The sequence below is a fragment of the Sturnus vulgaris genome, chromosome Z, assembly GCF_052056855.1.
Source record: "Sturnus vulgaris isolate bStuVul1 chromosome Z, bStuVul1.hap1, whole genome shotgun sequence".
NCBI classification, from domain to species: Eukaryota; Metazoa; Chordata; class Aves; order Passeriformes; family Sturnidae; genus Sturnus; species Sturnus vulgaris.
In genome coordinates, this window is record NC_142283.1 from 47283289 (window position 1) to 47309540 (window position 26252).

Below are 26252 nucleotides of genomic sequence, written 5' to 3' on the forward strand. Positions count from 1 at the left end.
ATGAGGACATTCGCTGGAGGGCTCGGCGCGCCATCTCTTGGTGGCGCCTGGAAGGCCCAGGAAGGGTTTTCCATCTGCGTGCGGAATGCTGCTCTCGGGAAGGGCTGCTGTGCCGTGTCCAGTCACTGGGTTATCACTGCCATTGCAAAGATTGTCAAAAATATAGTTATCGAACGGACTAAAGGAGTTTTCAACCTGCCAAAAGTTACTACCGGCCATTTTTGACAATTTTATGGCTGTTGGAAAATAGTAATCTTACGAACGTCAGCGCCGTGATTTAGACATTGACTGTTAATCACTTCATCTCCTCAGTGGCATATTCCCGTGGCAGGAACCCCCACGTTATCTCCCACAGTACGGAAGACATACGGAAGTGTTTGAGGCAGTAACCGTGTTTTAGGAGACTCTCAGCCTGTTACAGGTAGAAATAGCAGCTGGCACTACAGACGTGTTGAAGAATCGCGTCCGTTACTTCCTGCCTGCTGTGTGCCCATCATCACCTGCCATCCCTATGCAAGTCGGGCATTCCCTTGCTGTGCTCCTCTCTTTGTTTTTGCAGGGGGGTTCATCGGGGGCTGTCCGGAGACGTTTGTGGGCGCGGGGTGCGGGCGATGGCTGTGGCAGAGCTGTCGCCGGGGCCCGGCCCCGCGAGCCACGGCCAGCAGCGGGCCTGGCCCGTGGCGCGGCCGCGGGCGCCGGCCCGGCCGCAACCTGTTACTTTAAGGGCGGGCGGGGCGGGGGCGGGGCCGCGAGGAAGAGCTTGCTCGCCATTGGCTGTCGCGCGGGGCCGGGGCCGCCCCCGGCCCTTACTACTGTGTCCCTCGCTCGGTGTCAGCCAGGCGCACGGTGCGCATGCGCGGCGGGCGCTGCGCTGGCCGGCGGCGTTGGGGCGAGCGCCGGGGCTGCCGCGGGCGGGGAGCGGGAGCGCGGGGAGCCGGAGCCACAGCCGCAGCAACGAGCCGGAGCAGGCAGCCGCCGCCGCAGCCGGCCGGAGCAGAAAAATAGAGGATGCCTGCCGACCGCTCACCGCTTCTCTGCGCGCCCGCCATCTCCTCCACGTCCTCATGAATTAGGGCTGCGCGGTGGGGGTGGGGGACGGCAGCGAGCGCCCCGGCGGTACCGGCGCTCCAGGCATGGCCGGCTCGGTGAGTGAGTAGCGCGGGTCTCCTCCGGCCGGCGCCGCTGGGAAGGGGCTGGCGTGACCGGGAATTTCTCTTCGCATGCGGCTTTCCTTGCCTCCCGCTGCTCCCGGCGGCGGCGCGGCGCGCGCACGCACTTGGAGGGAGCCGTGGTCCTGCCGCCGCAGCGCGGGCAGCGAGCGCGGAGGCGCCGAGGGCAGGACGGAGCGTCCCTGACAGCGGGCCCCGGGTCGCCTCCCTGCGCTCTCCTGGTGACACCGAGAGCTGTCCTACGCCCTCCCCCGTGGGGCCGTGTTTTGGTTGTTGCAGCGGTTTTGGTTGTTGCCTTGCTGGTTTTGCCAACCCACCCCCCACCAAATCCTTTCTGCCGTGTTTATGGTACAGCTGTGTCCGTGTGTCCCCGTACTGCCCGCGTTGGGTCCGGCTCCCCTCGGCCGCTAGCCCTATCTCTGTTTGTTGGGGCGCTTACCGGCTTCTCCCCGCCTCTTCCTCTGCAGTGTGCCGTCCAGGTGAAGCTGGAGCTGGGACACCGAGCCCAGGTCAGGAAGAAACCCACCGTGGAGGGCTTCACCCACGACTGGATGGTGTTTGTCAGAGGGCCTGAGCATAGCAACATTCAGCACTTTGTGGAGAAAGTCATCTTTCACCTGCACGAGAGCTTCCCCAGGCCGAAAAGAGGTAGTGGGGTCTCCCCTGGGATGAGCCCTTGGAGGCGGCCCGGAGCGGGCGCAGGCGGCGGGTCTGTGCCCGTCTCGGTGGAGAACAAAAGCGGCCGGCAGTGCGGTGGTGGGCTGCCGGGGCTCTCTCCCGCCGCTCGGAGGGCTGCCCGGGGTCGGGGGGAGCTCCTCTCTGCCCTTCCGCGCCTTGCTGCCGCGGCGATGCCATCGCTGGTCGCAGAGCTTGGTCCGGCCGTGGGTCTGGGTCCGGGCTCCTTCTGGTCTCTCCGTGGTGGGTGGCACGGATTAGCTTCTGTCCCAGCGTAGGTCCTCACTGGCGATTTTTGCCCACGTGTTACTTTCCTCTGGCTGGTGTTGTTTTCTCCCGATATCCTGTATGACTGGAGTAGGGATGCCTGTATATGTGTTGCTGTTCCTATTTTGGTATTTGTGTTTGGATTCCTTCAACACCCTGCCTGTTCATCTCTTCGTGAGTAGATAAAGTAGTCTCAAAAGGTGTGAATGTGTGGTGCATTTGTACACATACAAGTTTGGTTGGGAGACATGTAGGAAGCCTTTTGTTTCCAGATCTATTTCCAGAGCCTTTCCTTGTCTTGGTTATTGTAGTGGGATTGGCTGAAGTAACAGTACAAAAAATAAAAGAAGTGGGCAGGTTTATTTATCTATACAGACACAATGCTTAGGAGTTATCTTTCATTTAATCTGTAATCTTTATTGGCATCTAGTACTTCTCCAGTTCCTTAGAACAACATAATCATAAATCCTGTCTGCTTGGAGCTGGGGGGGTGATGAATTGAATGTTCATGGAGCAAAAATTTTGAGTGTTGAGATAAAAAGGCTTTGCTTTGTGATAGGGTAAAAAACACAGCTTGATTTTATGTTTCTCAGTTGGAAAATACCAGGTTGTAACTTTTTTGTGTCAACGACTGTTTTCTCTAGGATGCTTTCCTTCCCTTAAACATCAGAGTGTAATAATTACAGTTTTTCAGCTACAGAGTTTATCCTCTGAAGTACAGGCATTAATTCCCTTTTATTTTCATACCATCAATATATTTTTTTGGATCTGTTCAAATCTGTGCAGTACTACACAAACGATTTTCAGTGAATTGTATGAAATACTGCAGAATTACTGTTGAATTAAATTGCCCAGCTTATTCTAGTGAGGCTTTCTCTTGCTTTATTCTAAGTCAATCTAGATAGTTTGGCAGAAAATCTCCTGAGAAGGTCTAAGTCGCCTAAATAGCTGAGATGATATGATTCATATTCAGTGAATTAGATGATGTATTGTATGAAGTGAGTGGTAGAAAATGTGCTTAATACTTGAAGCCCGGTCTGCATAGGGTTGTTGGTGGTCTTCTCTGCTTTTATTATCTCTGCTATATTTATTTACTTATTGTCTGGCCTCTGGGATCATGAGTCTGCTGCCCAAATTTGGTTGCTAGGTGTGATGTGGAGCTTGCTAATAAGAATATAGTTCATGAGTTTTGCAAGTGAAGGATACATCATTTGCCACTTGCTTGGTTTCTATAGCTACTGAATTCAGTTATACAGCAGTTTAAGTCATTGTTTTCAAGGGTTTAATTTTGGGGTTTTGTTTGTATGCATAATTTTCATGTTGTGACAACTGCTGGGAAGATGCCTCCTTATATAGCCTGTGAGGGAGAGGACTTGTACAGTTCTTGTACCTGCCTTGGATCGTAGGAGAGCTCTGCAGCCACTCTCAGATTATCAGCAGATTATAACTTGGATGGCAGGCACTCCATTCACTTCTGGGCTTTGCTTAGCCTCCTGAAACTACTGATGCTGAAGAAATTTCAGGTGCTTGAAATCACATTGAGGGAATGATCCATGTATGAGTTACCTAGAATGTTTTCTGCTGTTGTGAAGTGTTTTAAAGGGTGGTGGGAATGTGTGCCTTGTAAATGGGAGCAGTTTGTCTTTCTAATTTAGAAGTACTGTGAAAATTTTTGGCAGAAGTATTCTAAGGTGTTTTTTTGGTCTCTGTAAATCAGTTCTACTAGTTTGGTTTGATACCTCAAGTGTTGCATATTTAATAGGAATGATATGCATGTTTGAAGTGTTAATCAAACTATTTGTTTTCCATCACTTTATCTGGAGTTATATACTTTATTATTTTAGCATAGGAGAACTTACCAGTTGGAGATACCTGGTAATTTCACAAATTTTTCCTGAGCCATGAGTTTAGTGTGCTGAAATTAGCTGTGTAATATTAATCAAAAACAAGTACTAGTATACCAGCTAGCCATAATAACACCTAGTTGACTGATAAGTGTTCTTTTTATCTCTGCATTCATGTTAAGAGTGGCTGCTCCACGATGTGTGCCTGTTAGTAAAAATATTAGTTCATTAGGTCTGTGTGTAAAGCTTATGGATCAATTTGAAAATAATAAATCAACAAGCTGAGATAGGTGTTATTAACTCATAAAGTACTTCTGTTGCTAGATCACTTTTTATTAGGGACTCAGTAATTCCAGCTACTGGAGAGGCAAGGGAGATAAATTATTGCCAGGTCATTTGCTTTGCAAATTTATGAGAATAGCTGGATAAACTGTCAGTTTGCCAGCTACAACTATGGCTTTGCTTATCTGTTTATGCTAGAAATTTTTGGAAATACTAGATGTTGGCAGTGAGTTTGCAAAGGTGTGTCCAAGTGTTTGTTCTGCTAATAGTTGCTGCAGAGCAAGCAGGGTCCTGTATCCCAAAGTTGCATTACTTTTAAGGTGGCAGCATTACCGAGTGGTATTCAGTCACTGGAGTGCAGAGCAGGTTGATGTGTGTGTTTTGGCATGATGGATAGAGGATGGTGACTAACAGGGGACAAAGTGTAGATAAGCTTGAGTGACCTAATAAAATAGTATTCTTCATCTTTCAGCCTGTCTCACCTTAAAATCCTGAGCTTGGCAGTGATTTTATTGCTTTCTGTTTGCCTTATGATGACTGAGTGCCTAAGTTTATCCTTGCATGGTGGAGCACACAGAAGTGTGCAGTGATTTGTCTTTTTTACTTCATCCCATTCAATGGCCTGCTCCTGCTGTCTGATTTCCATGAGTAGTTTCATGGGAGGGTGGCAACAGGACTGCTAATCATATTAGAGAGAGTAGAGTCATGCCCAGATTCAATTTTGAGTAGTATTTAGAAGACAAAAGCTCGTTAGGATCATCATGCAATCACAAATCCTGCTGTTTGCAAATCTTGTCTGCTGATATAAATTGGTTGAGAGAAAATGCGGAGAATTTAAAAGATTCTACCTTTATTTCAAAGCATGTGCTACTTACCTTTCATCATTCATGTGAAGAAAATACTCCTGTATGTAGAAATGTTTTAAAGCATGTCTGTGAAAAAAGGTGTCACCAGATTGTGGTTAGTTTTGATCCACTGCTATACTGCCTCGAAAAGAGGAGCTGCTGTTGTTGCATCATAATGTCTCGTTAATTGTGTGGATGCTAGACAATGTAGAAATATTTTCTTCTTGCCCAACAAATGCTGATGCTCTTCAACAGTTGCCTGACTTTCTCTTACATTTCTTTATCAAACTGAAATACTGTATCTTTTGTGTTTTGATTACTAATAAGCACACCTCAGAAATGGCATTGGAACTAATGTGTCTAAGTGGTTAAATTTCTGTTGATCAGTGGTACATTTTGACAAATTAAATTTTTCCTATTAAAAAAACGGTGGGCAATATTTCTGTGCTAATAGCTTAGTCAATGTGAAGATGTTGGTTTGATCACTGGAATGTTGTAACTATAAAAGTGGGAGATGTTTCTTTCTCTGTGGAGCTGAGAGCAATGCTGCTTAGTGCATCTCTTAGCTCAGTAAATTTTACTATGATAGGCAAAGTGGTGGAAATAAAGCTTCTCGGTATTCTAGTACAGGAAGGGCCAACTGCAGTTGTCTCCTAGAAAGTTCACATTTCTAGCATTGGTTGTTTTCATTAAGACTGTCTGTTAGTGCAGAATGAGATTATAATTAATCAGAACAGTTTGAAATACATTTAGTTACTGTAAGAGATGCCTTTTGCTATTCTTGTTTAATTATTTTTCCTTTTAATGATTTTTAACTGTAAAAAAACCTTTTTGTCCTCTATTTAAAGCTAATGAGAATCTTAACTCCAATAATTTTAGTGAACTGAGTGGTGCGAGTATAGGGACCTATAAGAAGATTCTTCCTAGATGATTGAAGTTTTCCTTTCAGACTAGCTAGTGTGGGCAGACCATCAAGATCACTAAACAGGCAAACAGTTTTATGCTGTATATTTTATTAGAATATTTAGCTACACATTTAAGAACTTAGATCAGTTTTAGGTATATTTTCTTTGCTTTTTTCCCTCTTAAATTTGCCTGAGCCTAACCATCTAAGTGTGATAGGCACATTGATGAATTTCTTTTTCATTAATCTAACAGGTACAGATTTGATACTACATCTTTTAGGGCAGTTATTGCTCTTAGTTGCAAAATAGTCACATGAAATGACTGCTACCTAGTGAAAAACATTTGTTTAGCAGGAAACTCTTGAGACTTTTATTTACTACTACTGAATATGAAGGTGAATGACTTTGAGAGTACACATGTGGTTTTGGGTGCACTTTCTCATTCAGCTGGATGTAAATCATTTCACAGACTTAAAAGAAAGTGTAAAGAGTTTCAATGTAGGGAAACTATCACATTTTATATTTACATGAGTGACATCAGTAAATAATTGGTGGCCTTGATTTTAAGGTACTATATGTGCAGGAAACCTGTTTTCTAATAAATTTCCCCTCGTTGATATGACTCAAGAAAATAATTACATTCATAGCCAGTGTTTAGGCTTTATTTTGAAGTAAACAGTGTGAAAAAACTGGGGAAATAGGGGCTGCATCCTCCAGTGTCTAAAACTTTTCTAGTCTATTTGCCCAGTTTTTTATGTGGTTTAATTGTGTGATTTGTGTTCAGTGTGTGCTTATTTTAATTTTCCTGCATGGGAGAGATGCTACTTCTACCTTCATTTTTTCTCCCTGTTAGCATGTTTCTGCAAGGCCAAATGCTGCTTTCTGTCAGAAACTGCCAATCAATTGACTCTCTCAAGTCGTGAAAGATGAACCTCGGTTGTTTCACATTATTTGTAAATGTGAAAATTTGTATAACCTTTAGTTGCTGAAACAGTTCTTTTCGTTTTAAGAAACTCTAGTTACTTCTTACTGAAGCTGCAATGTTAATATTTGCTGATTGTAGAATCTCTTACAGATTTTAGATGGCACAAAGTGTAGTTTCAGGGCTTTCAAAAAGGTTTTTTAATAGCTGTAGAATAATACTTGCTTGAACTAGAGAAAAAAAGAGTTTACACTGTCTAAGATCAAATCTATCATTTTTTTTAAAGTAAGATGTGGGAGAAGATACCTCAGTGTTAAAACTGGAATTAGTTAAATTTACTTAAGAAAATAAGAACTGTGTTGTTCAGTAATTATTGTTGTGACTCTATTTACATCTGTACAGTTTTTATCCTTAGAAAAATAAATAGTGTCAAATGTTTAAACCATGTATTATTTGCAACTACAGGTTAGGCAATATGAACTGCAGGCATAAGTTCATATGGCATAAGTCTGTTAAGATTTAGTAGGTTGTAAAATGTTGGACATAGATCTGTTACTATTTTTTGTGGTACCGTTTAAATATGAAGGCTGTTCATGTAACGATGTGCAGTATGGTTAGGATTGGTTTTTTGTGTGTTGGGTATTGATTTGGGGCTTTTTATAGTTTTTCATTCAGGTTTTGGGGAGAAATGTTGAAGAGGATTAATCTGTCCTTTATTCTGGTAGAATCTATAAAAAAGACAATTTGATACATTCAAGTGGCAACCTGAATGTAAAGCTTGCTGATGATGCTTGCAATAGCTGGGGAAAACACAGTTAATTTATAAATATTTAATCCAGAATTAAGTCTCTAGGCTGCTGAAGTTTGACTACATGAATTTTTGTGAGATTCTTGTGACAAATACCTGCAATTTTAAACCAGCAGAATTTAGTTCATAGGTGACCATCCTCTTTCTTCCCTTCCTGGCAATGGTTGATAGACATATATGAAGACAAAGGAACAGTCAAATTCTAACACTTGTATATATTAGCATGAAAATTGATTTCTCATCTTGTCATAAAACACTTAGCTTGTAATTCAAGATGTTGTTTGCTTTTTGTATTTTTTTTTTTTTGTCTTTTTGATGTGTCTTTTAGTATATAAAGGGCTGGAAGAAAAGGCTACTGCATAAAGTATTTGTATGCTTACTTAAATATCTATATGGAAATTGATTTTAAAATTATATCTATTTATCTATGTCATCAGAGGTCTTATTAGTATTTTAATTCTCTCCTTTGCTTGCCAGGTATGTGCTTTATGTATTTGGCACTGTTAATCCTGTGCCAAACTCCTGCACTGTCTCTGGCTTTTAGAGGAGTACAGGTTTGTTTCTTTGAGCTGCCTGGATGTGCCCAGTGGGTTTCTATGAGTTTGATTTTAAAATTTGTGTATGCTATGGTAACCGATGTCTTGACAGCTATAACATCATCTAAAAGATAGATAAAATGTAATTTCTTTTAAATGCAATTCAGATGTATTCTGAGCAGCTGATGCATACAAATTGCAATTGTATGACTGTAGTTACTGGTCCATAATTCTATGTAAAAAAAATGACTATACACGGTAGGATGTATGTATTTTCATAGGGCATCTTGGTCATAAAGGTAGATACTGGCATAGCTGTTTTTATTTTCAAATGGTTATGATGATGAAGTGAATTATTACACATAACAAAGCAAAACAAGAGCAGAACTGAATTAGCAGTTTGAGGTGGATTGATTTTTGCTGATGATTCCTATGATATATTGTGGTTTGTGATAAGTCTAAATTTTCTATTTGCAGCTGCTGTTCTAAAGCTTGTACATAAGAATTCCACCTAATTCAGTGGGACACTAATTGTTCTGCTCTTTCTAGATAGAAGTAATGTGAACATAACATACATCTTGAAATAAGGATTTACAGACAAGGTGTAGGCTTGTAGGGGAAATCAAGGACTACGTCTACTTAGAGGCAGACAGTATTTTACCTTTTGTGTGCAAACTTTAAAGGGCAAGTTATCCAGGAAGGAAAAATGTGGAGATTCAGTGGAAACAGAACTACTTGACCCTGTGGGCTAGAGACCAGCAATCACGTTGTTTTCCATCATCTGTATGGAAAAATGGCAGGTTCAAAAATGTTTGCTGTTACTTGAAGCAGCCTTTCTTGTAATGAATTTTTCCTGAGGAATTTTGATTGATTGTTATTAAATGGATAAGGAGAGTTTTAATTCCTCTTATTGTCCTTCACCAGGCTCTGTAATAACAAAAAATATGCACATTTCATTTTGCATAATGTAAATACCAAGTGATTATTTTATTGAAGAACTTGGTAAAAATAATTTACACAATGGGAGTGTGTCATTGCAGCACTGTCACCATGTTCTACTGAGAAAGAGGAGAGGGTGGATTAAACTTGAAGTCTTGTGTGCTCTCAGAGGATGGAGATGCACAGATCTGGCATAATATTCCAGGGCAGGTATTTTTAGCTAGGATAATGCCTTTTTTTTTTTTTTTTTTTTTTTAACTGTTATATATTTTTTCTTTTGTTTTGGTTTGTTAGTTTTCTTCTTCTTGCCCAGCCTTTTTTCAGTGCACTGTAGTTCTGGATACTCTTGGTGTCTTCAAATAACTTAATGTGGCTACAAGGAAAAGGAAAAGTATGTGAAAGAGTAAAGTATATTGAAATTGTACAGTCTCCAACCTGCTTTTGTGAAAAGGTCTTAGTGAACATTGCTTTGAAATAGTTCTGACAAAGTGTTTCTTTAAATACCACTAAACATAAAAGGCTGAAAAGCTTTCACATTTAAGAGTTATGCACTCTTGCAATATTTTTTGAGATGTTGTTGTGTTTTGCCACTGTGGCGTAAGCTTTTGCTATGGGAAAGAAATGGACATTAATAAGCAGAATAGTAAGATCAGTTCTTTTTAGCCAGATCCAATGCCAAGCCCTTTGCACCCAATATCCAGCTGCCGCCTTTCACTAGAGGAATGCTTATGAAGTGGAGGTGCTGCAGAGAGTCTGTGTCCTGTGCACAGTGTGCTTGCTCGCCCTATCTGTGCCTCGCAGGGCTCGGGGCTTTTGTTTTGCGGAGCGCTGGCCCAACAGGCACTGCATTCCAGAGCCTGGCTCCTGTGTAGCACAGGCAGCACACGAGGGAGTGACCCAATGGACAGGGTGGCAAGGAGACAGAGCTGGGTATCTGCTGCCAGTGGATAACTCTGCAGAGGATCTGCTCTGGAATTTTTACAGAATGGGGAGGAAGGCTGTGGAATGGTATTGTGTTTGAAGACTGAATGTGGAAAGTATTTATGTAGATTGTTCCCTAAATTTAGTAGCTGACAAGAGGATGGAAGTGCAGTTGAACCAGTTTTGGGTAAGATCAGTTAACTATAAAAGAAGATCTCAACAGGTAAATTTCAGATATCTAAAATATAATGAGCTGGCATTAGCATGAGGAATAGCAAGTAATAAAGAGATAATGATAAGGAACATGCTTAGAAAGCATATATGTTTTTTGAGAGTCAAAAAACCCCCAAAAGGTGTGTTTTGTAAATGTGTTGCTTTGTTTAGTCTTTCCTTTTGAGGTTGACAAAGAAATCTTTGTTTGCTGTACAAAAACCAGAAGATAATGTTCTTGAAAAATAATATATGAGGGTTCCTAATCTATTTTGTTGTTGCTACTAGTAAGATTGTCTCTTACAGTTGCAAAGGTCTTCTCCTGTCTGTGATAAAATTCTTGCACTGTTAAGACTAAATCTTTTTGGTACTCAAGTTTTTTCCTTGCCTGGCTGTCAGTGATGTGTCTGAAGTGTTTTTAAGTGTGTGGCTTCTGTGAGTATTGTAAATGATTCCATTTGTACCTGGTAAATATTCTAAAACAAAAGGTCCCAACTTAAATTTTGTAAGGCTTTTTTGGGCCACTTTCAGTTGTGCCAAATTCTGCAGTGTGATGTCCTTTCAGCAAAAAGTATTTTGCCTATAGTCTACTCATTATTCATTGCAGTTCTAGGTTAATAGAAGTGTCAATATAGCAATGCTGTTGCATTATCTTTACTATTTGAAGAATACAGATATTTCAGGAAGACTTCTCAGGCTGTAATTTTTTTTTTTATTGGTCTGAATGTAAGACTCTTTTGCTTAAGAAAAAGGCAACCAGAACACATAAGCATATTCCCTGTCTTGTGCTCTTAAACTCTGTGTAAATCTGTGTAAGTAGGGGGAGGTAATAACCCTCTAGTCTCTATAATTACTTAGTATCCTCTCTTGTAAGAATATTGGCTTTTATTATTCTCTGTATAATTCTTCCCTAGGTAATTCTTTTAATAAAAGATATTACAGGTGACTTAAAAATAGTGTACCTAAGGAAGCAAGTCCATCCAAGCTCTTTAAGTACCTTTGGCAGTTGTGTGCAAATGCACTGCGACCAGCCCTTGACCCTAAATCAAATAAGGCAGCCAGCATCAATAAAATACTTGTTCACTTCTGCAGGTATTGCTGTCCCATTCTTGCACTGCCCTTCTAGTGTGTATTGCCTGGAAGCTAAATAGAAACAAATTCGTTTCTATGAAGCAGATCTACATTAGGTTACTTCCTTGAATTTTTGATACAATAGAAGCAAAGTTAAACAATCCTGGCAGACCTCACAGGTGTTGAAACAAAAGTTTAGTTGTATTAGATTACTGGTCTTGCACTGCAAGGATATTTCCTTGCATTTTTGTCTTAATTCCTGAGCTGAAATTTATGTTAGTTGAAATACTAATAAACTACTTGAAGATAGGCCACTTTTGACTGTATGCTTGACATGTCAATTGTGTTTCAATATGGAATATTTAAATTGTGGCTTGTTTCTTTTTTTTTGGTCTTTTTTTTCTCTCCAAATTTTGTTTAGGAGTAGTTTAGATGTAGGAAGTTGTCAATATGTGTATTCTAGACAATGAAAAATTTAACATTTTGATTTAAGTTCCTTCCTTTGTTGTCTGTCCTTAGATCTAGATAACAATATTTTCTTGATAAAAATCTGAATTAACCTCTGGTTTTTAAAATCGGTTTAATCAGTATTTGATATGTATGTCTTAAAATAAGATATAGAGCTGCACACAATCTGTAAATTTGTTTACATATATTATAATTTTATAGACTGTGTTTTAACTTTACCAATAAGTGATTTTGGAACCTAATACAGTGATTAAATCAGTTTGCTTGCCTTGAAATTTCAATCACATAATCGAAACTCAGAAAATTTCTGGAATATCCATCTACTATTCCTTTTCTTTTTTAGCTTTATTCCAAAATAAAGAAAACTGGCATTTGTATCTTTGCATGAAAAGCACCGAAGGAAATTAATGGTGATTAAGACTGGCATGCAAGATAAGCCACCTTATCTTCAGTGCCTTCTTCCAGCTCTCAAGAGAAAATTTTCTTTCATTCATTTTTATGCAGCCTGTTGTACTGTACATCAATATTGCATAGCTGATATCTAAACCATTGCTATAATAGTTTTCACAAAACCAATGTGGGGGCCCAATGATTTAACTGCAGATTAGGGATACATGAAGTGCAAAATGCCTCCAGCAATGGCCAGGTATGGGATTGAAAGGTTTTTTGCGATTTTTTGTTCCCAAAGTTAAGAAGAGTGGACTTCGTAAAAATTAGGGGAAATGCTAAATGATCATGCGAAGCATGTGTTTTCAAAAGTGCCACAAAATATTGGGAGCTGGGCACCAATCAGGAAAGACCAAATATTAAAGGTTACTCTCCCTTTTATGGTATTCACTTTATTGACCAAACCATTTGTTAGAGATCACCAGGTTAGTACTTACTCTTAAGAGGATGGATTTAGAATGAAATTGTCATTGTCTGTGTTTTTGGTTTTGTTTGTTTGGGGTTTTTTGTGGTTTGATGGTTTTGGATGTTTTTAATTTTCTAGAACATGTGAAGTCATTCTGTGAGGAGAAAAAATGTGACATAGGTGCATGTGCCTCATTTATACAAATTATGCATGTACTCATCTATACAGCTTTAGAATTGAGAGTTCATAAATCTGGTTTACTATTGATTCTATCTATTTACATTCATATTGTGTGCCTGTGCACAAGAATGTGCAGGAATTACTGGCAAAAATTCCAACTGCTAAAAATTTTTTAGCATTCAACCAAAAAACAGCAAACACTTAAATAACAGGGAGTTTAAAGATGTTTTCCATTTTTTTGTGTCTACACCAATGTGAATTATATTACTCAAATAGTATTTTCTTCATGAAAGTTTCTCTTATGTTAAGAAATATAGTGATCCGTCTTCAGTTTGTTCAGTTGAATCTGTTTGAAATTCCATGTTAAGAGGCAAAAATGTTGCTAATTTATTTAAAGGGCTTATGGTGTTGTCCCCTAGTTTCTTTCATGAAAAATCTCTATTTTTCATGGTTATTAGAAATCACATTGGTACAGCTTCTCTAGCTTAAATGAGGGGGAGACACTTCTGTAATAGTAATAATAATGTAAAATACACTTAGATAAATTCTCAAGTTCATGTTATTATTGCATCTTTATGTGTATGTAAATTGTTACCAGCAATATCAGTATCTTAAAGGGAAGGACTATATCTTTGCTTCCTCTGCAGACTTAGGCAGTTTCTGCATGTCGCTTTACACATTTTGATTATTTGTCACCCCGTTCTTTGCTTCCACACAACAAGGGGTGAGAGTTGAATGCTCAAGCAGGAAAATGTGCTTCCCAACTTGCAGAAAGCGAATCAGGTGTAGTGTGCCTTATGCCTGCTTTTTCTCAAGGTGTCTGTATCTTTGCTTTCTGTGAAGCAGTGTTCATTTAAACTGTTGCTGTATCTAATCTGTGTTTGTTCTAAGTCACTTTCAAACATAATCATCCCAGTGCAAAGATTTTGGTGTGTTCATGTTTGAGAATGTGGGAATTGATATGCCTTATTTTCCTTCTGTGCCTTCTGGAAATTAGATTTTTAGCGCTGCCCTAAGATGGCTTTGAAGCCCTACAGGCAAGCTGGAATATCAAAGGGCTACAGGAATTCAGCCATAATTGTTTTATGGCTTGCCAGAAATCAGCCCTATTTGTATAGGTAGCATAGAAAATAGCTGTGATTTGACAATTTGGTGCCATTTATATCCACCATAAAAATAATAAAAAAAGTTAAAGGGGCGTTCTGGAAGCAGGAACTAAGCTGTAAATGCAAATTGCTTCTCCATTTTCTCAAAGGAACAAAAAGGAAACGGGGCTTAGAAAGCCTTCTATTGAAGAAAAGTTTAAAAGGACCTTGTCTACTTTGAGGATATTTAATACTGTACTTGTAGTGTGAAATTGCACTTTTTTATTTTCACTTAGTACATTTAGATCATGCCATCTAAAATGTGCATACTAATATGAACTTAATTACTAAGTAAGTCAGAAGGAGAATTCATGCAAACTTATGCAGCAGTATGAGTAAGTAGTCCAAGTGACCTCACTTCTGGAGAACTGGGCTTAGTTACTTTTCTTTTGTGAGTGTAAGCTTGATGCCCTTGCTGTTTTCTTGAAGTCTTGCTCCAGATTACTTTCCATTTGTGACTGAAAAGTTAAGTGTGCCAACCAGAAACGGTAGTTTGATATGTTCTTGGTTGTCTGGGGAAGTCCTTTTGGAAGTGTTAGTACTCTTACTTGGAAACCAGGGGTTAGGAAGCACTGAATATATCCCACTTGGGTATAGTAAACATGCAAATATATATGTAAGGTTATTCCACAGCCCAGTGTAGGGGAGTGATGTAAGGAAGAACTGTTCTCTGGGTTACCATTTAGTGGCTTGTGGTAAAAGCAAGTGCTGTAAGATAATTTTTTAGAAAAATGTAACATTTAAAGAGATGTGACTTGGCATTAAGAGAACCTAATGGCTATGATTTGGAGACCTGTTGCTGTGTCTCTGTGCATGCCTGAAGAGATGTGGAACTGCAGGTCACTTGGTAGAGTAACAAAACCAGTTGGTAGCAGACGAAAATTCCAGTATTTAACAATTATGGGGGCATCAAGGTTGCAAGTATTGCAAGCACTGTTGAGTGTTCAGTTGGCAATAGTCTATACTCTGTAAATGCAGCAGACCATGAAAGGAAAAGGTTATCCAACTTAAAAATGAAAATTTGAGACCAGGAAAATCCATAACCCAGTACAGCAGGCTGAGCATAGCAGAGGCTAACAATTCTGTACCAGTACTCATTGTTTTGCTGGTCTGTGTAGGCCTGCAGATATCCAAGCTGCTTTTAATAGATTAGGCACACCTGATTTCTTTGTCTCTGATCTCCTTTTGATTCTAGAAAGCTGCTGATTTCTTCTGGAACATTAATATTGTTCAAGAAGCAATGAAACTTCTGTTTGCTATTGGACTTTCTGCATGAGCAAGGTTTGGCACTTGTAGTACGGACCTGCCCTATCAAATCTCAGTATTCCTGTTAGCTCTTACTCTAAAAATATTTAAAAGAGATTGTTATCTCAAGAATTACTGCCATTCATCATGCTATCAGTGGCACTCCTGCCACTTAAAAATACTTGATTTCTTTATTTTGCCTTTGTTTTGTGGTATGTGGAGGTGACAGGACATTTTAATAAGCTGAGGGATTTGCCTTAAATTTGCTCCTTCTAGATCTCTCGGCTTAAAGCTATTTATTCTGAACGGCTTTTAGCCTCTTGAGTTATACCCTTAGTTGGTTTCCAGCTTTGATGTTTGTCTGTTAAAGATGGAAGGAACACTTCAAGATTTGTAGGTGTGCTTGTTGAGTAGACTGTAGGTCTTTTTCAGTAACTGAATCTTGCTTTTAAGCCGGAGCTGTTCCTTAGTTTATGGTATTTGAATGTTGTCTCCTGATTTGAGTTGTCTCGCTAGTAATTTGGCCTGACAAGTATTGCCCCTCTTATAAAGCAGTGCTTAAGGTTCGATTCTTGGGCTTCTCAGTGAGGTAACAATGCCCTTCCTGGAATGGGACTGTTTGAAAGTAGCTGGTGAGGATTTGGCTTCTGTGAGTTTTGTATTGCCTTGAATATGTATTGCATTTGCTTTTTTGAAAAGCTTTGCCAGAAATGGAAACGATACAGTTGATCCAAGGACTACAAATATCGGATGCAAATACCTCTATGCAATGAGGTGTGAGAAATTGAGCAACTTAATATTTAGCCGGAATTGAATTGCCATTCAAACTATGTCATTAGAGGATTTATCACTTCAGGTAACTTGGGTGCAACTTGACAGTGCAGTTGATAGTTTAAACGTTGTGTAGCTTAAATTGTTTCTCATGTAATTTACACTCTAAGTTGTTAGAAAGTCATTCAGTTGTGGAGTAGTAACAGGGTGAAGTTTTCAGATGTATCTCAAGAAGCTTTCACGCTTGTGGTACACTTAGCTCAACTGGCATGTGAAGGGGGACTCTCCAGCCATCTTCTGTAACACCATGGCTGTAATGATTTTACTTTCAACAGGTTCCTAGTATTAAATAAGTTTGAGATCTAACTTGTGTTGTTGGGAAATAGAATTAAATTAAAAGTTAGTGTAGTTTGTTGTGATTTGTGGGCATCTCTGACCTGTGAGCTAGTCCACAGGAGAAGAGGAGGTGCATCTGCTGTGCATGTTCTACTTTATGCACTTGTGTGGTCTCAATTGGTTGCAGTTTTCCCCTTGATTATCTTTGTGCAAAGGAACTATACACAGTCTGTGGTAGGCGAAGTGCCTTTGTAAGTTTTTCATTCCATACTGTCCCCATTCTCAGCTTCTAAACTAACAATCATGTGGAGTTTCTGATTATCTTGGTCTCTGTGCACTAGTTGAGGCACCCTGAGGAGTTTATTTTCCATTTTCTGATATGTGTATCATGCACTTGTGCATGCATTGTAGTTCTTGGGTAGGAATCTGAAGTGCATCCATTCTTTCTGTGAACACTAAGAGTGCCTGAGAGACTTTAAAAGGTAATGGGTTCTTACAAGAGATCTTGTTTATACCACTTCTTTGTACTTGCTACTGCTGTGTCGTTCTTTCCTGTGTAAAGTTTATAGCTAAAAAAACCCTGAATATGGTCCCTTTTAAACATCTATAAAATAAGATCTCTATCTGCAGAAAGTGATTTGCAGCTTGTTAGCTCATCTACCAAGCTGAAGTGCATTATGACTAACCTTACTGTGCCTTCGTTAAGGATGAAAATAAGCTGTTCTGGAGTTGCTTAACATGCGACTTAAATACTTTGTTCTCATCTTCCTCTTTCTCAAGGATTGCTGTCCTGGTTTTTAGATAACTGATTTTATTCTCAGAGCTCTTGTCAGTACAATTGGATTCATGTGTACAGCAAACAATTTAGTAGACTGCATGTGTGACTTAATAGGTGTGGGTGCAGCCTGCTGTCAAAATTGATGGCTCATCTTGTTCAGTGGAAGCTTGTCACATAAGACTATATGCTGTGTTTAAACAAAAGACATTCTTCAATTCCTTGAATGCATATGTATTGCTTTGATGTTGTGGCTGATATATTGTGGTCTTGGCTCTGACGTTTCTGTACAAGAAGCTTTAACTTACTGTAGAACTCTAGTTTTAGTGAATTTTGCTTACTTCTAAGACCTGCAGATTTTGCATCATGTATGGGAGTTACAGGCGTCTGCAGTATTAATTTTTAAGATCCAGAGGAAATTGCAAAACTTAGGCAAAAGTTTCCACTCTAGCTGACAAATGGTTATCTGCCAACTAGAAACCATTCAGATCTGTAATAAGAGAAGAGTAATAGAAAGCTTTTCTTTTCATTTAAAAATAAAATAATGTAATATTTAAAAAAGCTTTTTTCTTCAGTTTTTCCAGTAATGCATTCTGTTTTTCTTGAAGTGGCCTGTGATACTCTGTTTACTCAGTGGATAAGGAAGGCCAGAAAAGGGTGCTGTCTTAGTATTTTTAGAGTTGGTACATTTCTAAAGAGCAAGAATTCCCTCTTCACTTGAATGCCTGCAAGGTTACCATTATGAAAGTCATGTGGTATTCTGGAAACTTCACTGCCCAACTAAGCAAGGAGTTTAAAAACTTCTAGTGTGGTCATGCCAAAGCTGGGGTTACACCTTCAGGAATCTGTGGTATCCATGCAACTGTTTATGCTTTTTATGTTCTATGCACATCCTTGAATTTTTTACTCTTGTTTATGTTGGTTTGTTGTTGTGTGAGAGCATTTAAACTGTCTAATTGGTTTCTCAACTGGTAATCTTAAATCCCCCAAAAAATTAATCAGACTACTTCTTGGGTTTGATATTTGCAGGGGAAAAGGTAAATGACCTCATAACATCTGTTCTACAATATTTGACCAAAATGAGCAAGCATGTTTTTCTTTTGTCTCCAGATCTGATGCCAGAGATGAAGGTTATTGCAGTGACACTTAAAGATAGGCCTCTTAGTTCAATGTGCTCTTTTAAGGGCTTCCACTTGGCACACTGGCACAGTTGATAGCAGTATTTATCAGCTGAATGGCATACTAGTGATGGAGACAAAGCTGCAGTGTGTCAGTAATGTGGGAGTTGAGCTCTGCCTGTCCAGCAGAATTCTCTCTGCTACAGGTTCATAACTTAGTAGGCTATTATAGCATTATGGTTGAAGGTGGACATGTAACTAAAATGTGACAGCATTATTGATTTGGTATGTGTGTGATAGATTTAACTGGATGCCAAGTGTTACATTTCTCTAAGGGTAAACAAAAGAGGTCGGCACTGACTCAGGCTACTCCTTATGGTTTTGACAGTTGTATGCCAAAACCACGACTTTAACACTCTCCAGAGGAGCTGATGCATAGTGGAACTGAATCACCTGTTCATTTTCCCAAAGAAGTTTGTAATTTGGCAATAGTCCTGTCTTCGTAAAAGCAGTGCAAACTTTTATTTTTCATAATGAGTATTTTTATTTATAACTCATCATTTCCCAATTCATGCTATCAGCCTCAATTTGGTAGAAATTTGAAGTTGAGAGGTTCTTTGTGGAGTCTTTCTTCTATAGCAGAAGAGTATCTTCCCAATGCAAGGAAAGAAAATAAATTTTTGATTCTGAATGGGCAGTGTTTAAAGGTACGGCACTTCCAGTGGTACTTCTGGCACTTGGTACACCATGTCAGATTTCTAAAGCACTATTCCACAGCATCTCGCCAAGGAACAGTATTGTTGATCATGGAGTGCTTTTTGCATTTCTGACAATGGCAGGACATGGTTGGACTAGAGTACTCCAAACACTGTTTCTTAATGAAAGCCTGAAGACTTGTGCCAATTGTTTGGCAAAAATGAAATACGCTTGCCAAATTGTAGAGCAGCAACTGGTTAGTGCATCTATCTAGAGTTCTTGCCCATGTTTTTGCTGGCTTCTGCATGCATGATTTTATGCTCATGTAAAATAATAATTTAAAAAAACGCCAACAAGTTGAGGCCTTCGTTAGTTGTGATCTTTTAGATTACAGATTATGTTGCCTCACTAGCAACAAAAGAAAATCCTCGACTTGTGTTGCTGAGAGTAGGCACAAGTACCAGGACTGTTTTCTGTCCAATAAGGACAACTCTTATCTTCGCTGAATATCTGGAAAGGTAGAATAGTCTGCTGCCTTCTCATTTTGCTTGCTCCCAGGTCAGCAGTTTTCAAAAGAGTGGCTGTGATATCAGGACAGATTTTAGCAATGGAGATTTCTGATGTCATAAAGATAGGGTTAATAAATGTTTCATTTAAGCAAGGCAAGGGAAGAAGCTTTTAAATCACATGTGCAAAAATTTGCCTGTCATAACGGTCAATTTGTTTAACTTGCATGTATAATCATGTGAATGGGGCCAGATGCAAAAATTTTCTGACAAGTTTTTCATAAGGCCTATATCAAGTGGTTTTATTAAGGGACTAATTGACATGAATGGTGTTAGCTGCACACTATGCCTCTCAGGTTGCAGCAAAGTAATTTGAAGTTTCCAACTTCTGACATACAAGCCCTTAAAATCTACCTGTTCATAAGGCATTTTGTTATAAATCTTAAAACTATTTCTCACCCTCTCTAATGGAATTGTAATTACTCCTTTTCGGCGTAGCATGTAGTTGGAAACAAATGGCTTGGATTTTTCAGAAGTTAAATACATGGAGTGTTGGTGTGACTGAACACCCTTACTAAGCTTTTGAATGGGTTTACGTGAGAAGGCATGGCCGGAAATCAGTGAGAGTGCAAACAAAAAAAAAAAGGTAAGGAGGGTCTTGTTCATCCAAAACATGGGTAGTCCACAGTGGTTAGCTCAAGTTTGTCTTCCACTTTTCAAATTTTCAATGCTTTTTGCAGGCATTTCCTGGCTTGTAGAATTGCCTTGGTTAAGGTGAGAGAAGTGCTGGGTGATTCTTATGAGAGGATGGGCTTGGGCTTTCTCTATCTTCTTCATTCTGTGGAGGGAAGATGTACCATGGACCTTTGTCAAGAATCAAATTTCAGGGGAACTGTGTGGGACAAGTGGTGAGCACAGACTCACCAAGAGCTTTGGAGTATTTTTCCTAGTTCAGGGTTAAGCAAAACAGTCTTACCCACAAGACATTAAACCACTAATTGAGTATCCTCTGACTGACATGACTGCAGATTCAGATCTGTATTAACATTCTTGTTAGACACAGAAGCTACCATGGCTGTTGACAAACGTTGGTGAACTTGGTTCTCTTGTAGAATTACAGCTTGGTGGAGAGAGGGAAATTCCTGCACATTGTTAGAAATGGGAAACCCCAAAGAGTATGAGATTGTGAAGGACAATGAATGAAAAAACTAGAGTGGAGATCTCTTTGGTTAGATTCAACAGGTTGTTACCCCATAATTTTACCGACTGTTAAATACCTCATGTAACAATGACATAAGTTGCTCCTAGGACCAAGGGGAGAAAAATATTCCACAAAAAAATTAGAAGGTACAAGTTCAGTCTTCTTAATCAGGTCTGAGATAAGTATCATGAGGAAATCCTCCTGCAAAAAAAATCTGAAAAAGATTTTGTTAGTCATTTAGTACATTGTAGTTCAAGCAGTTTTTTCCTTCACTTGCTTTGCTCTAGATAGGTGTTGTAATTTCAGTTTTTTATTCTTTGGGGGGTTTTGGGTGTCTTTTTTCCTTTTTTTTCTTCACCCTGAAAAGCTTTGTGATTATTATGCTATTTTGGGGGGTTTTATCTGCTTTAGAAAAGGTCAAAACAGTCAACATCTCTGTATGATATCAGTGACAACACTGTATCTTGGGTGAAATTGGCAAGCAAGTTGTTCATGCTGTGTGTGTAACTAATCCTGCCTTCCGATACTTAAGTTTTTATAAAAGGGGGATCTGAATTGCCTTACTGCAGTTATGAGCAGTTGTGGACAGCAGTTTGAGTTCAGTGCAAACTTCACTTTAACACCTGGATGTTGTTTTGAACAAGTAGCAGGCCCCTCCTCCCCACTGGCACCCTCAGATATCTTAAAAGTCAAACACATGCATGGGCTTGTATTTTTTATGTATTTTGACAAATTTGTCAAAGTTCTTTTTTTAAAAAAAGATTATTAGCTTAATGCAACCTTTTGTGTGCTTATTGACATACTTTGGTTTGAAACATGAGGTTTCTTTTTAAAAACATCAAAAATTCCAACACCTCAGGCCTGAAAACACAAATTCTTGAACACAGTGGTAAAACACTCTGAGGCACGTGCATGAAGCTGCATACTTGCCTAAGTGTTTGCAGGCCTAAAGCCTTTGTTTTTGGTTTGGTGCTTTTTTTTAAGTTTCTGTCATTCTCTTTTCCCATTGCCTTGGAAAAAAAGATTCTACCAATTATGGCACTTTTTTTCTTACAATACATTATATGGGAACTGACTATGCTGTTTGGTTTCTGTGAAATATGTAGAATTGTGCTGATAACTGTAATTTGAAGCAGTTTGTTCTTAATGTCATACTTAGAATGGTTTAGGTTTTTTTGGAGCCCCTTTCCAGTACCCAAAAAACCTTCCTTTCGGGAGTAGTTCTTTTTCTTCCCTTTGCTCCTCTGCCAATACTCTAGTGTTAGTAGGAGGAAAAGTAATAGTTTATTGCTAACATTTCGTTGAGAGAAATTGTATTTAAGAGGTGACTTGTTTTGTACTTAACAGGCAAGTTTAGATTTCCTGACTTCCTGGAAGTTGTTTGGGGATGACTGTGATGTAAATAAAATTTTTATTGGTGAAATATTTAGAGTTTATGTTGTTGATTTAGTTCATGGTATGATTAATTTATTCCAGAAGGCTTTCCTCAAAACAGCTGACCAGGTACTTGCTATCAAATACTTATGATATTAATTTTAGCTTTGCCATTATAGTACTATAATAGAGAAATATCCTGGCGTATTATGTTATGGTACGTTTTTATAGACCTTAAAAAATAAATGGCTTCTTATGAGGTTACTCTGTCTGGAAAGCTGAGATAGGTGTCTGTTAAACTTTAGTTCATGATGTTGGCTCTTGATGTTGGAAGGTGTTTGAATTAGATTGTCCTTAAACATAGTAGTTGGCATACCAATGTCTGTATTGTAACTTTACATCCAGCACTAAATGCATTTTAAATGCAACTGTAGAAAAAGTAAAGAAGCTGAGAGAATGCTATGCATGGCTAACATAGAAATGCTTAGGAATAATTTCTTATTTTGGTGGTTAAGTTCAGCGCTGAGTTATGTAACAAGCAGATGTGAGGAAGAGGAAACCAGGTTTTTTTTCAGGAATATCCACTGATGGGACAAGAGGCAATGGGCACACATTGAAATATAGGAAGTTCCATCTGAATGGGTTCTTTTTTCCTTTCAAAACTGTGCAGAAGGTCCTTGAGAAACTTTTTCTGTTTGGAAATGATGAGAGGAAGGGACACTGAAGCTGACTGGAATTCAGGACATAAAAGGGAATTTCATGGTGTCTTCCAACCTCAGCTGCTCTCTGATGTAGCAAAAGATGTAGCTAGAGGCCTGATATTAGCAGAGATGTTATGCATGCACCCCAAAACTGTCTTCCTGATTTGTACTCTGTCAGATACTGTACTGTGAAACTGACAGGTGCAGTATGCTGTGGATGTCACAAGCTTGCTGATTTTCAGAAAGTGATGCGAGAAGTTTATACTAGGAAAGGTGACCAAGGAGTTAGAATATAGCAGTTACTGCTTATCACAGAATGGTTTGGGCTGGGAGGGACCTTAAAAATCATGTAGTTTCAAACCCCCTGCCATGGGCAGGAGCACCTTCCACTGACCAGATTGCTCAAAGTCCCATCCAGCCTGGTCTTGAAATACTGCCAAGGATGGGGCATCCACAACTTTGGGCGAATGCTCACATTTTTGTGTTTAAATTTGTTTGTGATTTTCATTGATGCATGATTTCAAATAGAGAAAATGTGTGTTTGAAGCCTGACTGTATTCTTCCTTGTTATTATTGTTTTCTCTTGACATCCATTTTTGGCTATGGTCGAAGAAGAAGTAATGAGCCCAGAGGCCATTTGGTTTCATCAGCTTTTGGAATTTTGTATGGCATGTTCCATTGCATGAACAGAGAGCATTAGAGAAATGTGATTTTTAGTCCTTTGTGATTTTGAAAATTTGCTTGGAATGCTTTGACTTAGAATGCTTATGGCTCTGAATCTTAAGTGCCGGCATTTCCTGCTACAATTAACAAAAGAGACTCCTCTGCTTTGCGTAGGAAAATTTGGGAGTCTGCAAGAGGAACAGAAGATAAATCTGTTGCTAGAGAACTAAAGGATTTTTGGAAGGTTTTTCAAAGAAAATGGTAAGAAAATTTAAATACAGATATGGACGAACTTTAAGTACCTGAGATTTCACATATCTAAGATGAGTTAAGAGGCTCTGCTGTCTCAGGAAATGCTTGGGAAGTAGAGTCAAATGTGACAGCATCTTAATGATACTTGAGACAAATTTCTATTTTTCTCTCTTCCTCTTTATCCTTCCTTATAAGTCAGTTGAATTAATCCCTGGATTGTTTCTTTGCTGTACTTCATGCTGAAATTTACTTTCTAAGGAATGAAAGTATTTCCTGTCTGAAAAGGAGTTTTCCAAATATTACAAATCCAAACCCTTCTCATCCTCTTTTTTTTTTATTAGTAATTCTAGTTCATGTTGTTTTCTTCCTGCCTGTCATGTTTAAGTGATTAACTGTGTATGAGAAGCTACCCTTGAGATTTGCAGAGAGTTGAAAGATTGATCCTTGAAAAAGGCAAATGATTTTCAGTCCCTTTACATTAAAGAAAGATCTAAGGATTGGAAGGAAAAACATAGTGTTGTATGGGATTACAACTGTAAGACACAGTTTCTTATATTGGGAGTGAAGATAAATCTCCCACCAGTTTTTGATTTTGTTTTTCTGTGTTAGGTAACACCAGAATACCTGCACTAAGTTGAGAGTTGTATGTTTGAGAGCCTTTTGTGTCTCACTGATGCTCAGCTGGCTCAGTTTATTGTTAAAATGAGCTTTCGGCTGAATTTGGGGAGGAAAAGGAGGAGACGACAGCAAGTAAATTTTAAAGGAGTGCTTCAATGTAAATATAAATGTAAATATAAAAATGTAATGTAAATATAATATAAATAAATATAAATGTAAATATAGGAAATTTAAATAGGTATTTAAATTGTTAGAAGGCTAAATCTTGCCATAGCCTCTTGCTGGGAGAAAGGGAAAAATATTTTTTTTCTATATATATCTTTTGGGAATGAGATTGTTTTTCTTAGCTTGTCCTGCATAAATTCAAAACAAATGGTGTAAAATTTGGGTGAGTATAGCACTGGAACATATATTTTGATGCATGAGGCAAAAATTGTTGAATGGTTTTATGTTCAGAAGAAATGGAGCATTTATTCGCAGAGTTTGTCAGTAAAATCACGCGTGGCAACCTCTGTAGAGGAGTATATTCTGAAAGATCTTCAGCTGTATTGGATCATGTTTTTTTTTTTTTCCTAGACAGTTGGGAGCTACAGCAGTTTTGGTCTTCCAGGTGGTTTTTAATGGTAATGGTGTACAGTGAAGCACAGTGCTGACGTTGGCATCTTTCAGACAGATAGGATTTTTAGGTTTGGTGTTAGATTGTTTAAACTTGTCTTTTTGTGAAAGATTTAGAAATTCATAAGTTCTTTTTATCAGTTAATTGACAATTAGCCTGATTATCTTCAGTGTTTATTAAGTCTCCTTTCTTCCTTTTGATGTGACTCTGATTCACAACTGTCTGTATAATATAAAAAAAGAAAAGTCTAGTCAATACACGTGCTTAAAACATATAGGCATGTGTTGAAACTTGGCTTTGTTTCAGGCAGGCATACTTATTAAGGGGCTGGTATTTTTGCTGGATATTCTTTCTAGCTGCTTCTGAAATACAAGATGTTCCTTGTCTTCCCATGTTAATATTACTGCAGGATATTTTAACTTTAAGTTAACACAAGAGTAAGAGAATGTGCGAAAAGACTGTCTTTCTCTCACCTAAATGTATTGTGGTAGAGCTAGTTTGAGAAGGTATGAAGGTGGCCTTTCTAAAAACATGCAGTGAATTGATAGCATATGTATATAAGTATTTATAGCAACTTAAAGATGTCCAATTTTCCCAGTTGTAACCATCCACAACTTTGGAAATTGCCACAGAAAAAGTGGGACTATGTACAGTGTATACATTGGTGTGTTCAAACTTCTTAATCAAAAAAAGCAGTGGTTCTTTCCAATCTCTGTATTCCAACTTTAGCCTATGTGTTAGGAAAAATGTTGAAACCTTTCCTGATAGTCAGGAAGCTGTTCTGGATATGGCTTGTCTTCAGGCAATGCTGTTGGCTAGGACTGACAAATGGAAGAAAGTGTGGGCACCCTTGGTCTCAGAGTTGTGTCTGGATTTGGTATTTGAGGTGAAAAGAGCAAGTAAAATTTGCATGTAGACAGGAGATATGTGGGGATCCTGCCAAGCAGAGTTGTTTTCTCTCTTTTTGACTGGTTTTGTGCTCTACAGAGGTAGGCTCAGGTCTGCTGCCGTATGTATAGTAGTGTGACTAGTTTTTTTCAGAATTGTCTTAATGTTCAGGATACTTGTACACACACAGACACACTTTAGCACATTATAGGTGTAAAGAAAAAAAAAGCAGTAGTCCATTTTGTTCTTAGTGATAAGTAGTACATTTACTAGCACAGACATAGCTCAAGAGTTGAAATAGTTCTCATGATCTTCCCTTTTCTGATCTGGTTTATATCCTGGAATTTATTTAATTGTAAAACAAACCTAGTCTCTTCACTTTTGATAGAGACAATATATTTAAGGCATTTAGAGAAATTATAGGGTTTGTGAATACCAGATTTTTGTGTTAA

General features: G+C 38.9%; 1 protein-coding gene across 1 annotated transcript in view; it reads left to right on the plus strand.

Moving 5' to 3' along the window:
* Window positions 1–1044: 1044 nt before the first annotated feature.
* Window positions 1045–26252, plus strand: part of MLLT3 (MLLT3 super elongation complex subunit) — a 115701-nt gene continuing 90493 nt past the window's right edge. Inside the window, exons 1-2 of the mRNA XM_014870525.2 lie at window positions 1045–1145; window positions 1637–1817. Of these exons, the coding sequence (XP_014726011.1) occupies window positions 1134–1145; window positions 1637–1817 (193 nt within the window). The 5' untranslated portion in view covers window positions 1045–1133. The remainder of the gene's footprint in view (window positions 1146–1636; window positions 1818–26252) is intronic.